Raw genomic sequence first — 15,550 nt, forward strand, 5'->3', positions numbered from 1 at the left:
GCCCGTGAATGTGTAACATTTCCCTGATAAGTTTTTCCCTAACACCTTCAGTCTGATTACTTCTATGGCTCATCTTATTAACTGTTAATTCAGTGTTTGTTAGAATATCATTGAAACATGTTACTGGTTTAACATTCTTAGGGCCTATCTTTATCTTTCTGGTTTTAGTCTGTAACTATGTAATACTCACCTGACAGTGTTTCCCGAACACCTTCAGTGTGACTGCTGCTACGACTCACCTTGTTAAGGAAGTGTTGGGTGTAATATTACTGGACAGAGCAGATAGTTCAAATCCCCTTCCAGTTGAACAGACTTTTTTCTATTTACATTGTAGTACAGGTGCACTGATAAAACTCTAATGATGTCAGAATTGGTGTAGGTTGGTAAGTCATGTTACTTAAGCAATAACCCATGGCTGGGTGTGGGTAATGCTGGATTTACCCATGATTTATGTGGTTTGGTCATGAGGGGGAAGCCCGGGTGACCAAACAAAGCCAACCATGGGTATATCCAGCATTGCCCACACCCAGTCGTGGGTTATTGCTATTATACAATGACATTATTTAAGAAAAGAAAATACTTACTTTTCTCAAATAATGTCATTGTATAATGCCTCCGTGCTGCCCTTCCACAATTTTCTGGTATCCTGGGGCATTTCTGATGTACTGCGCATGCATGAGGGACTTGTGTTCCCATGCTTACACAGTACATCAGTGATGTGCAGAGGTAGCAACAGAGAAAGGAAGATCTCCGTTGCTTTTTTTAAGATAGCTCACTATGTTATACGAGTTCTTCAACTCGTACAACACAGCGAGATATCTTAAAAAAAAAACAACGAAGATCTTCCTTTGTCTATTGAAAGGAAGATCGCCTTTGCTTTTTTAAAGATATCTCACTATGTTATACGAGTTGAAGAACTCGTACAGCATAGCAAGATATCTTAAAAAAAAGCAAAGGAGATTTTTAGATCTTTTTTTCTCTGCTGCTACCTCTGCAGAGCAAAAAAAATAAAAAATTAGAAGATATACTATCAGAAAAAGTCCAGGCGACCGGACCTTTTTCTGTTAGTATATTCTCGGATTTACAATTAGAGCTGCCATCAACTCAGACAGATGGTGCCTTGGTTTAAATCTTAAATGAAGGATGGCATATTTAGGGGTGGGTGCAAGTACCCACTTATGCTGCACTGTGGTGTCACCCACTTATGCTCCACTGCAGTGTTACCCACATATGCCGCACTGCAGTGTCACCCACTTATGTGCCACTGCAGGGTCACCCACTTATGCTGCACTGCAGTGTCACCACTTATGTGCCACTGCAGTGTCACCCACTTATGCGTCACTGCAGTGTCACCTACTTATGCCGCACTGCAGTGTCACTCACTTATGCCGCACTGCAGTGTCACCCACTTATGCCGCACTGCAGTGTCACCCACTTACGCCGCACTGCAGTGTCACCCACTTACGCCGCACTGCAGTGTCACCCACTTACGCTGCACTGCAGTGTCACCCACTTATGCTGCACTGCAGTGTTATCACATATGCACCATTGCAGTGTCATTCACTTATGCTGCACTGCAGTGTAGGTACTGTAAAATTAATCCAAGCACTTAGGTTGGTAAAAGAACACACAGCCTTTTGGTCTTTCAGCACCTAAAGCAGGAATGCTGTTTGTTGAGCTACTAACATTAATGCCTTTAATGAGTAACTCTATCAGATTTTACAATGTATTCCTAAATTTCTTTGCCATTGTTTATTACTTGGGCATACATTTAGTTCCATCTTCTATATTGTCTTAATAAGAGAAGTGTATTCTTCTGAAAGTGATATTCTTCCCCAAACTAGCATTACATATGTCTCTTCCCGTAAAGAACTAAATGACATGCCATTCTGCAAGATAAAAAAAAACATAAAATCAAAGTATTTTATAGGGGAATCAAAGCAACAGCTGTCTTTCCACCCACAAGTAATTGTATGCAACTCCAGAATTCTTGTATATGATAAAAAGCTCAAGTCTCCTTTCCAGGAATACAGTTACAGTATGTTCAGTTTCAGTAATCATCAAAATCAACTATAATACTTTTATTTATATCATACCAAAATAAATTCTGTTTCTTCTATTTTAAATGAGAAAGTGGCTGTGACACATTTTAATTTATTTTACTTAAGTACTACTGTAATTATAAATGCATAGATACACTGACTAACCTTTACATTAAATGACTGTGATATAAATATTTCTGTTGAGTCACCTCAGTTTAATGTAGACAAAGTGTCCTCAGAATGTCAGCTGGGGTTATAGCATTATACAAACACCGTGCTTCTTGCATTTCACACTGCCATTTTCTACCATTTATCATTTTGTAACAAAAGTGGCAGTGAAATAACTGGCAGCACATTTGCCTTTGATGCAGAAAGCTGTGGGTTCTATTCACATACCAGGTAGAAGGACTGCCAACATTGCAGTACAGTACGGGGGTGCTGCGCTCTTGAGGTTTGTCTTCCTTCAGATGAGATGTTAAACTAAGGGCCTTTCTGCCTGAGTTGGTGGTAACTCAAGTGGATGCAAAAGATTTCACACTACCTATCACAAAGAGTAGGAAAAGCTTCAAAATCCCGTGGACAAATGTCCCCTAATAATATAAATATCACTTTGGATCTCCTCTGAAATGGGACTACTAGCCTAGAGGGTCTAACCTGATCAACCAAGGTAAAATAAAATAAAAAACATCTACCTTGCACATTCCAACCCACTACATTTTCAAATTGCTATACTGCTCAGAACTGCCTACTGCCTCTTAAAAATAAGTTAAATTACAGCAGTACAAAGGAACCCCACAACTGTCTACAAATGGAGCTTTCTCTTCTACATTGGATGACACACATCTTTCTCATTTTAGAGTACTTCCGCACAGTTTGGGCTCTGGATGAAGTATCAGGCATCCTTCTTATTAGCCTGGAACATGATTATCATACTTGTCATAACAGCAGCACTACTCTATCCTTCTAACATAAGTACAAGAATTAACCATTGCCAGTGGCACAGAAGGGCATTTGACTATGAACTAGGCAATCCAAGTATAATTTGCAGTGCAGGTACTTGATAAAGCTAGTGTGGGGAGCATACCTCCACACCTCTTAGTTCAAGAAATCCAGAGAAAGCCAAAAATAATGGGGACACAAATGATTAAAATCAAGGACAGATTTTAAATAGTATTCTTATAAACTTACAAAGTTATTATTATAACAGGATTTGAGATAACATGCATTTTCTGAAAGATATGAAGTCTAAGACTCAAATGTATGTCATTGTTTATTTAGTAACTTCAAGCCTCAATAATTTGCTAGAAAACCACAAATTTGTGAGCAACAGCACAAAAATCTGGACAGCTGAAAGGAAAGCTGGGGAGGACTGCATGCCCATACTGGTAGCACTGGGGTGGAGCAGGCTGCGGACTAAAGATAGCATGTACAGATGCAGCCCAGGATTACCATTTGGCTCACCAAGCTGGTTGGATGTAGCTTTCATTCAAAGAGGTATGGGAGTATGCATGTCATAAATACAAGTTAATGACACAAGCCAACACTCAGTGTGGAAATGTAAATTATCTTTTTCCCCAGTGTTGTGCAATCCCAGAGTTGGTATACATGAGTAACAGTGGGTATGGGGTGCCCCTCTGCACCAAAAATGTTTTTGGTGTTTTTTTTTTTTTAATTTTAGGTTTTCGCTGAATTAGCAGAACCACTTTTAGTTCAATGTTTTTTTTCCAATCTATTACCATCTGATTTGACGAGACGGACCACACACACACACACATATATATATATATATATATATATATATATATATATATATATGTGCATTTGTGTGTGTGTGTGTGTGTGTGTGTGTGTGTGTGTGTGTATGTGTGTGTGCATCTACATATATGGGGGTTCCCAGCATTTCACCAATATTCGTTTAGTGCTAGCTATGGTGCTTTGAATCAAATGTATGGAGAGCTGAATGGCCAAAATGTCAGTATGTTTCATTGAGACAGGTGAGTGGAGTTTGTAGGGGCCGAGAGTGTTTGTGCATATGTTTGAAAGTTAGGGTTAAAGTTGGGGATAGGTGTGTTTGTGAGGTATTGTGTGTATTTTAGGGTTAGGGTCAGGGTTAGCTTAAGGGACAGATGCACTGTTTGTAGTGTGCGTTTGTGCATGTTTGTGTATCGGACTGTGTCTTGTGTAGTGGATTCTCCCCCTGTACCACCTTACTAATAGGTGCTAACCCCAACCCTAAAACTGCCCCCTTCCCCAACCCTAACTCTACACCTTATCTTAAGAAAAAAAACCCTTCTCACAACACTACTACTATTCAAATTTGACGCAAGTATTACAGGAGGTTTTAGTGTGAAGATAAGGAGAGGAAATAATTTTCCTTTCTCAATCTTTGTGGGCTGATTTTTGGGTTTTTGACATCTGAACATCTTAAAGCCAGTACTTTTTTCATTAAGTATGTTTGATCATAAAGAGTTGAACCACACACACACATATATATATATATATATATATATATATATATACATATATATATATATATATATATATATATATTTATATACATCTTCCAATTCGCTGTTACACAAATGTAAATAAAAGGAAAATCTCATAAAACAAAGGAATCTCCTCTGGTACACATTTACAAGCTGCAATGGCAGTAACTTCCAATGGGAAATAGCAGTCAGGGAGTTCAATACCTGTGAGATGAACATCAGTAGCTGTGCCCAAGGTGCAGGGAAGCCCCTCCCACCACACTCCCCTTACTTAAATATACTGACTCCATAAAACAGACAGTGAATCACTACTGCATGCAAAGAGAAACTGCACCAGCAGTAGTCTGACTGCTGAGTTTCAAATTGGACAGTTACAATCATTGAAATGAAACCTCATCCACTAAGTACTCAATGACTACTAGGAAAACATTACAAAACAAAATAAAATATATTAATCAGATATAAACCATGTGGTATTAAAGACAAAAATTCTGTTACCTGAAATGTTTTTAAAAGACAAACAGAGCAAAGTTGTGAGGGTGACTTAATGGTTAAGGTGTTTGCCTTACAAACACAAGGTAGAGGGTTTGAATCTCACAGGGGATAATTGGTAAGGCTTAAAATGGCTCACAAGGGCAGTTAGCCTAGTACTAACCTATGAACAGTAAACAGAAAAAGGCTACTGTGTAATGAAGAAGGTAAACAGCAAACAAAGTAAGCTACAGATCAAAATGTCCACTCAAATATAATACGTTCAAATGAATTTAGATCCTTCCTCTACTGTTCTGTCTGAAACTATTTCCTTTATCTCAAATGTGACATATCTAAAATATAAAGCAAAATGTTCGGCTTCAGAATACTTCAAAAGCGCATTGCTAAAGTGGGAATTGCAAGCATATTTGTACAGAACAATCAGTTGGTGGAAAGTAGAGAAAAAGTTTAAATGAAGCAAGTGATGGCACGTAACCGGTTACAATTAAAAGGCAAATAAATGTGCCTTATCAACACAGAATTAGTCTTGAGAGTTTAAACACAGTATACAACATTAAAAGCATAGTAATTCCAACACAGTGCATGATGTTTGACTTAAATTTATTTTATTGTGCTGCCAAGAGCCAAAGTACAAGAAATTGCCATACAGTTAAAAAAGTAAACAAGCAAACTGCAGAACTGCAGTGCAATCCAAGTGCCACATAATGCATCTATCATCTTTAGAAATCAAATCCGCCTTCTTTTACATGAGCACAATATAACCAAAATAGAGTGTAATGTATACAGTACATAGAAGAAATTATACTTAAAAAATCATAATGAAGTCTCTATATCCTGCTATTTTTTTTCAGAATATGACCTCAAATAAAAAAAAAAAACAGCAAGCACTTAAAATATGTTGATATATTTTTTTTCAAGAGAATTGCTTTCTATCACACCAGGAATGGATGATACTATATAAATGAGATCCTCCCTCTGCTGACTGGACAGAAAACCAATCTGATCCAGTAATACAAACAAAAAGTGACAAATTTTCAATAACTATATCTTTTCCTGTGGGGGCAGTTAGGCTTTGCACACAGAAAATAATCTCAACTATTAATGAACCAGAACATTTATCATATGCTGATTCAAAACTAGAACATCCACTGGTATTCTTAAAAAAATAATTCTGTTAATCTTCACACTAATAAATTAGGTCACTAAAACAATAAATTATTTTCCCATCCTTTAAAGTTCTGCAAGTTTGCTCAAATATTTACAACAATACTTGAGTTCATTTATAAAACAGTATTTTTTTTAATTTTTTTAAAGTTTCACAATAAGCAATCTGGGCAGCTATATTTAAAGAAAAATAAAGAGGGTAAAATGCATGAAACTGGAAACAAGCTGGGGAGAGAAAAAGTTACTGCATATGGAGGTACTCATACAAAATGATATCCAAAGGTTCCTCTTTACAGGTTAGAAAACACCACCTATAATGTACTACACGTTTATGGTGAGCTAAACAGAGAGGTACACTAGCTGTTACTTAAGATGAATTATGAATACATCACTAAAACACTATTAATGAAAACAAGGTGCCGTGAATGTGAAGTGACTGAGAAGCAAACATGTACTAAGGGGACATTTCATTCTTCGTGTTCCTCTTTACTACCTTCCAAAGATACAGGCAGTGTCTAGGCAAACAAAATACAACAACACAAAACAGCAGATTTTCATTGTCCCAGGTAATTACAAGAAAGTGCCCAGATCAGTTTAAAACAAAATCCTGTTTCGACAGTGAAAGATATAACATCTAAGCAAATTATGATTTCAAAAACTTCCAGCTTATTATGGACATTCCAGTAGTTTTTATCAGAAGCATTTAGAAATGAAAACAAAATAAAATAAAACAAAAACAAGAAAAAAAATATGGGAAGCTGGTAAAAAGTACACCACTAATTTAATAAGTGGTGGTAAACCTGCTGCCATCTGTATTTCCAGCCAGCTCAATCAGAAGCCTTTTTAAGGCAAACATTTAACAGAAAAAAAAGTAAATACTTAGTAGCAAGAGCAATGCCAAGCTGTCAGTAAAAGGCACACACACAAAAATAAAATTAAAACTAGGTAGAACAAGATGCTTCTCTCTTCCCAAACACACAAGCAATCATGCATCACAATGGAATGCCTGTTAATCTATTTCTGTTTGGATAAACTTACTTCCTCAGATATAAATACATTCAACAGGGAAAAAACATAGAAAATTTATATGTACAAATACTTTTGTTTTTTTTTCTTTTTCATAGCATAATATATATTTACATAAATATTCCTATACTGCTAGTTTTTATAAGCATAATCTCCTTTTTTCTGAGCTTCAGAAAAGGTGCTTGAGTAACATACAGGTAAGCAGCTTCCAAACATGGAAGCAGTATCTAGTCTGTATAATCAGTAAATAAGGAAAAATACAGTCTCTCTGTGTTTCTCTTATCTATAACCAAGAATTATGTTGCCCCCAACAAATATAACATACTTATTTCACCTTCTGAAATGTCAAAACTGCCAGAGAGGGGTTAAAAAAACAAACAAAAAAAAAATAAAAAAAAATAATAACAATAATAATAACCAAAAAACAAAAAAAGAAAGAAAAATACTCTTGGTGAAACCTCTGGCTTCTTCTTCACTTTTTTTCATTGATGATGCATTGCAAAAACTCCAGTGATCATACCATGGGATGGGATTCAGGCCTAGTCATGTACTAACTTTGAAGACAGTCATCTGTTTACTTTGCCAGTAACTGGCAGATCAGATGATTTTATTTAGGGAAACTAAAACTCAAAAAGCAGCACACAGTATAACTTTAATGTCCTTGGTTAACCCACCCTTTAGAGTTGCTGTTACTTTTAACTATCACAGGATTCATGTTTCCAGAATACTTTTCCACCATCTTAGGGCTGGGGCTTTGAAGATTCCTGTCTATAGTATATGCAGTGAAAATTAATGTTTTTTTTTTTTGTTTGTTTTGTATTGTTTTTCTCTCTAAAGCCTGTGTTTGTTTTGCTAGCTCGAAGTGGGTTAGGCTTAGTAAATTTATAAGCAGACTCAGAGCAGCGAGAAAAGTCAGTATCAGGGTGTCTGGCAAGTCCCGTTCTTTGTTATCATCCATGCATCTTTCACGCCACCCCCAAAACCGTAGAGTGATTCCCAAACTTTGGTGCTACAGTGTTCTGTCAAACACTTGGTCAGTTATTGCAAGATGAAGCAGGAATGCTTAGTTCTGGCACACTGCAGGAAAAAGAGCCCATCCCAGTGAAGTCTCAAAGCTGTACATGAAGTCAAAAAGTCCAATACAATCCATTAGCAAGTGCACAATATTTTAGTTTTATTTTTGATAGTAGGCTGAGTCTGAGTTTCTCACTCTGTTTCATGTTTGAATTCACTCCAAAGGCTCTTCACACTGTTTGGTAGAAACTGTCTGCCTGAAGGCTGTTCTGTTTCTGCATGCTGTAGAAGCCACTGTATCTAGAGTCTGGATCTGCAATTCTAAGCATTCTTTGAGAACTGTCTATGTGGACCATGGTCCCCTTCTTACAGTCGACATACACCAACTGATTATTTAAGCACGTGGGCTGTGGAACACAAAGGATATCTATTAGTTTCACAGCAAAAGTTTTCCTTTCAAACAGTTAACTTCAAGTAGTTAGAGAAACACATATGATAATATCACATTCATGAGAAATAAGCTGTGGCTTCAAATAACACTAGTAAGACACTGGCAACAAACATTAAGACCTCATCAGACACCCTATAGTTTGCTACTTGTAGTTAGCTATAAACACAAGCTGATGTATATTAAGGGCATCTATGAAGGAATCCCAAACTGCACTCTCCTTTCTTTAAAAACAAAATCAGCAAACAGAACATGGGAACATGAGAAGGGTTTCTAGAAAATGAATATTTATTTATTTATTTGACATTTGTTTACTGGGAATGTCCGACTAGGTCAGAAAGAACCTGTTTTCAGTGGATGCCTGGGGAGAAAAGCTCCAGTTATAACAGAGAAGTACAATCTTTATACATATAAAGTACAATCTATACAGATAACAAAAAGTGGAAAAGTTATAGTTACATACAGAGATGTAAATATTATGCTTAATACAAGTAGAGACAAACTGTCTGAATTACAGGTGAATAGGTACATTGACATGAGGTAGATGGTATTAACGTGATTGATAAAGATATACAAGTGGAGATAGGTAGAGAGTAGACGAAAGTTGCAGAATTTTTAGATCTGGTAAAGAGATTAGCTTGGTTCAGAGCAGGCACAGCCGGGAGTTGAGCATGTGTTGTTTCAGTACTGATTTAAAGGCAGGTAGGTTAGTAGTAGTTTCCCTGAAAAAGAAGTCAGTATATTTACTTAGCAGTCCTTTCTCCTTCGTCTGCAGCCATGTGACCATGGAATTAGTACGTTTAAGACTGCATGTTCAGATAAGTCCCTCCACATCATCAAGTGCAGGGGGGCTTGCTCCCTAAAAAACAGTTATTGTTTAGGTTCATTTGCTCTATTGAAGTTTTCTATGGATTTGTATTTTAGAAATATGTTTCCAGTGAAGTGACTGTTCAGTGAATTTGTCATATTGTGTGGCATGGCAGTTAGTGAAAAATATAAAAGACTGTATGCATTTGTCTCTCTATATCTATATATTAACATTGACTTGTAAACACAGAAAAAAACGGGCTGACGTATGTGCCTTTGCACATGCCTCAAGGAATAATGTAGGAGAATGAAACTTTTAAAATGTGTTTTTTGCAGTGGGGGGGGGGGGGTTAAGCCCCCTTCCACAAACAACTCCTGGTAATGAAAATTATTTAATCTGACTCAAAAGAAAGGCTTCAGACCACAGTTTCGCCCCCATTTCCACCAAAGATTCTGCACACACACACACTTCTATAAAAGGGAAAACTAGTTGTCCAGGAATGATTACTCTCAATATTGGCACACGAATTACTATAACAGATCACTGTCACAACTTCTTATGTAACATCCATGCGAAAGATCAGTTTTGTGTTGTTATTAAAATAAGATAAAAAGACTCAAGCTGGAACTGTATATTTATATATATATTAAAGCTGGATTTTGCTGCTTTGAGCTGTGCTGGTTGGTCTTGTTTCTATCTTTGGAACTTTTGGCTTCATGACAGACCTGGCTTTACTCATGTTGCTGCGATTTTTATCTTCTGATTGTTTAACCCACAGTTTAAGTTAAAACAAGAGCTAACCGCTTTCGCCTTGTCAACGTTTCATCAGATCTAAGTTATACACAGCAGTAACAAGTAATACATGCTTTTTTATTTAACAAACAATATAAATTACAACAAAGGCTTTAATCCCAGATTATTTAATTAGATCACCTTCACTGACAGTGACTGGAGCATTGGTACATACGTAGTTTGTAATTAGATCACCTTCACTGACAGTGACTGGAGCATTGGGACATACTTAGTTTGTGATTAGATCACCTTCACTGATAGTGATTGGAGCATTGGTACATACGTAGTTTGCATCTTCATCATGATTGGTGCTGTTTTCTCCTCATCTAATTCAGTACAAAGCCACTGTGAATCGGCTGTTGATCGGTGTGCCAAGTATAATGTCAAATAACAATGTAAGCAGCTAGCCCCTGCATTTTTGTTACATTGCTATAGCATATAATAAACCTGACAGAGTGAGACTAAACTCCATGTGAAATGTTGTGACGGGAGAGGTGAGGAGAGTGAATGTTATCAGAAACAAAAAAGAACTCTGCTGTAATGGCAGAAGTCTAATTAGGATTAAGCTACTGTGTGAGAGTCTGGGAAGTCTTTGATAGAATAGTCAAAAGAGAAAATTGCCCTTGGGGCCAGTAGTGAGACAAGCTAAAAGAATAAACAAGCGTGAAGATGGTTGACAGGTGTGCGAGATCACACAATTCTCAGAGTAGGGAAATATGCCCCCCCCCCCCCCCCGACACTGCATGATCATGGAATCGGTATATATAATTAGTTGGAGGTATGGGAGTGCAGCCACCCTGCCAGGTGCAGGGAAGGCAAGTTTTATTTTGTTTTTTAATGTAAGTTTTACAAGTGCCAATACTGTTGTTTAGCACATGCACAGTAGAATGCTGACATCTGGAAAGTCAATGTTTTCTGGTCGATGTTGTAGCATTAATAATTAGGTATTTAGTTGAAATTCAGCACATATATAATGGTATGTGCTTGTGTAATTAATGTGTCTCAGCTTTTGAGACTATTTTATTTTAAAGCACTGTTGCCCATTTCTGCTAATACAGTGAAGGGCTTCCTAAGATCTCACTATGTTAACATGAACCAACAATGAAGTTCATACTATTAATCCAGCACATAATACAAACAACTAAAACTGCATTAAATTAATCTTCAGATATCAAACATAAGAAAAAGGTTGCAAAAGTAAAATAAAAACTTTAACGTAAACTTCACATAAATAATAAAACATACAATTAAACATTTAGGACTACAGATAAAAAATGAAAATTAAATTCAACTATAGATATGAGCTACAACAGTTACACACACACACACACACACACACACACACACACAAATAATATATATATATATATATATATATATATATATATATGTGTGTGTGTGTGTGTGGGTCTACCTGAAAACACTGAATGCTGACAATGCTGACAACGACATAACCGACACCGGAAGATCGACAATGGAGATGACCGATGATTGAAAATCCAGACACTGAGAATACCGACATGTTAAGGTAAGTGTGTGATAGTGACGGATGTTAGGGTCAGGGTGCGGGTAAGATAAGTGTGCGATAGTGACAGACTTTAGGGTCAGGGGTGGGTTAAGTGAGTTAGGGTTAGGGCGTGGGTTAGGTGAGTGTGCGATAGTGACGGACCTTAGGGTTAGGGTTTGGGTTAAGGTTACTGCATAGATAGTTTTGTATGTAAGGTTTAGTGTAGGTTTGTAAGGTTTTTGGTGTGCTTGTGTTGTGTGTGTGTTTTACGGAAAAGGTATTTGTTTTGTTGATTGTCGGGATTGTGGTTTGTTGGGCATGTGAAGTTTCATGTTTTTGAACTTTCGGTTTTGTGGTGTCGGTTATCTCGTTGTCAGTGTTTTTGCGTGTCGGTGTCTTCAGGTAGACCCATATATATATATATATATATATATATATATATATATATATATATATATATATATATATACACACACACACACACACACACATATATATATATATATATATATGTATATATATATATATATATATGTGTGTGTGTGTGTGTGTATTGTGTCTTAGTAAAAATTATATATGGATATGTACACAAACACACACACACACACACACACATATATCACCAAAAAACATACAGGTTTACAAAATTGCCCAGTCCAGAGCATGAGACAAATGACACCAAAGTGCAGTACTCAACAACAACAATAAACTCACTATGTAAAAATACCAAGCATAGCATGTTTTTAAACCAAGACCAAACCACTTTCATGTGATACACTTAGCTTCTTCAGTACATCTTGCAAACAAATTGGAAAATAAAACTTCTTTTACACAGTAACTGTGCTTATTATTGTCCTTGAATGCTGGAATTTCATGATGTATACATATACATATAAATATATATATATATATGTATACATACACATATATATATGTATATGGGTCTACTTTGACTTTGATTTACACTTTAGCGAAACTTAGTTTTGTGATTCCAGTTTTGTCAAAGTGCATTTATCTAAAAATGCACTTTCGCGAAACTAGAGTTAACCGAACAATAAAAAACAAATACACTAAACTCACTTATGTGGGGGGGGGGCAAGCCCCCCTCCTACTAACATATACTAACTCCGAGATTGCACTACAGAGTGGAAAAGGGAAATCAACAACCTCCCCTCCCATACATCAGTTAAGGAACACTGTATCTGTACCACTGCACCAGTAATTCTGTTCGGTGTAGTGCAGTTTTGAGAAAGTGCATTTTTGGATAAATGCACTTTCACAAAACTGGACTCGTGAAACTAAATTTCGCTGAAGTGTAAATTCAATGGGTCAAAGCAGACCCATATATATATATATATATATATATATATATATATATATATATATATATATATATATATATATGTGTGTGTGTGTGTGTGTGTGGGGGGGGGGCAAGCAAGAGCTGGCTGAAGCCTGACTGCTGGCTCGACTCTGCCTTGTGAACCAGCCACAATTGCATGTTGTTTTTTTGAGAAACTGCAAACTGTTGACCTGATCATTCAGACCAGACCAGCAGGCTGAGAATGCTTCCCATTAGGTCCAGTCAGCATATCTAAGCATTGTGGTTGGCTGGAAGACCAAACCAAGTGATACCACAAGCCACAGGTCTATATTATAATCTTGAAGGTTTAAAACTTCGAATCACTAAAGATCGAACTTTAGTGATCGAAGTCTTAAACCATCGAATCCAAAAAAAAAAAAAAACTAAATAGTGTGTAGGCAAGGGGGCAAGCCCCCCTGCACCCCACACACCCACCTACTTAAATGTACCAACTCCAAGAATGCACTACATTGAAGTAAATGTAAATCTCCCCCATGGAGATTTTCCATTTAAACGTTCGATGCAGTGCGCTTTCAGTATTCTTGTGTCGATAATATCGTACTCGATATTGTCAGACATCGAGATTTTAATATAGACCCCAAGCCACAATGGTGAAAAGGGAGAATATTTAAACATTTTTCATGGGAGAGGACTATTGTAAGACAGTGTAGCTAGACTATCTTTTTTAAAAAAATCTGCAGCTCATTTTTAGGATAACTGTATATTATTTTCTTTACTCCAGAGTGCTTGCATGCTTCTATGGAGGGAGAGGAGCCTGTTTCAGTGAGAGAAAGAATTCAAGAGAGCTTGGAAAGGACTACTGCTGCTAAGGACAGCATAGGCAGAATTCTTTTGTGCTTTTATTTTGTTTTTACTGTCTCCTGTCTCTCAATTTTCCCGATTTTAGCTGAATGCTATGAATCTCTGAGAGATACTTAAGAGTATATTTGGGGGTGAGTATATGTATTGAAGAGCAACATGTTGCAACTGATACATTATTGCAGTAGTTTATTTTTTCTTTCACTTTCCTTCCCATCAAGCATCAAAAATGTGCAGAGAATTGGGCTACTTTTTGGAGAAGGTGTTTGGCAGCCATCTTATACTTGAAAGTACCAGGTCATCATACACCCACTGCTAGCAAAAAAAAAAAAAGCGTCATGATTTTTGCAGGCTGTATATATATTTACCTATCACAAGCTGACACAGCAAAATGTTACTGTAGTTCTTACATTTTTCATTCTTTTCTCAGTGAGAATTTAGTGTACAGAAAGACGCTATCATTTTGGAGGCATAAATACATGAAAGGAAAGGGCAGCTATGGATGATGTGGTTTGTTTGAAGGCAGTACCTATCAAAGAGCAAATATGGCAGTATTATTATATTTTGTAGCAACTTTACAGTCAGGGGTGTTATATCTCCTGTACTTCTAAGCTGTGCTTATTATCACTTTTTACTATTTTTCATTGTCAGTAAATCTTTAGCTTGGGCATGGTGAAGGGGGGTGGCTGGGTGTAAGGTGTTAGGAAGTGTGATCAACACAACACCAGCATTCATTCCATTTCAGTCAATCTGCCAGTGCTGTAACTGAGTTTTTTTTAACCAAATTATTTTCTCTGAACTTCCAAACGGTTATTTTTAACACAGCCACTGGTCCAATTTCCTGCTCTGCCTCGACTCTTAGTGGGCTCTGAGAGCCAAGTCAGAGCCTTGGCTCAGCTCTCAATTGGCTCTTCTTCAGAAATCCCAGGCTTGCCCACCTCTAATGCATACGTGTGTGTGTGTGATATATATATATATCTCCTTCATTTGATCGACAGACCATTTGATAGAAACTTATTTGTTCAAAGTCTCATTTGATCGAAAACCAATATTTAAGGCATAATACTGGGATTTGTTCCCCTCCCCAATATCGTGCGACCATGGAGTTGATATATATACTCAGGGGGGGGGGGCACAGCCCTCCACCTATTTTCATTTAAAAGAAGAAAAGAAAGAAGTACACATTTTAAATGAAAATAGGTGTGGGGCTTTACCCCCCCCACACCCCACCTGACTATATATATATCAACTGTAGCACGATATTGGGGAGGGGGACAAATCTCTGTTAATTGCCTTGAATACTGGTTTTCGATCAAATAAGACTTCGACCAAATGAGTTTCTATCAAATGTCTGTCAATCAAATGAAGGAGATCTATCTGTATGTATGTATGTATGTATATATATATATATATATATATATATATATATATATATATATATATATATATATATATATATATATATATATATATATATACTTACAATATGAGCAAATGCTTTTACTATTGTAAAAAAAAAAAAATCAAACATTTTTCAAATGAACTTTTTCCTGGCAGCCTTTTGTATAAGATCAGGTTGCCTTGTA

The 15,550-nt window shown here is 36.7% G+C and overlaps 1 protein-coding gene across 2 annotated transcripts in view; it reads right to left on the bottom strand.

Annotated features, from left to right (window-relative positions):
• Positions 1-5,606: 5,606 nt before the first annotated feature.
• Positions 5,607-15,550, bottom strand: part of CRIM1 (cysteine rich transmembrane BMP regulator 1) — a 1,731,222-nt gene continuing 1,721,278 nt past the window's right edge. For both annotated transcript variants that reach the window (XM_044058922.1, XM_044058913.1), the window contains one exon: positions 5,607-8,634. In XM_044058922.1, the coding sequence (XP_043914857.1) occupies positions 8,458-8,634 (177 nt within the window). In that variant the 3' untranslated portion in view covers positions 5,607-8,457. The remainder of the gene's footprint in view (positions 8,635-15,550) is intronic.

The sequence above is a fragment of the Protopterus annectens genome, chromosome 1.part2 (genome assembly GCF_019279795.1).
Source record: "Protopterus annectens isolate FY-2018-M chromosome 1.part2, PAN1.0, whole genome shotgun sequence".
NCBI classification, from domain to species: Eukaryota; Metazoa; Chordata; order Ceratodontiformes; family Protopteridae; genus Protopterus; species Protopterus annectens.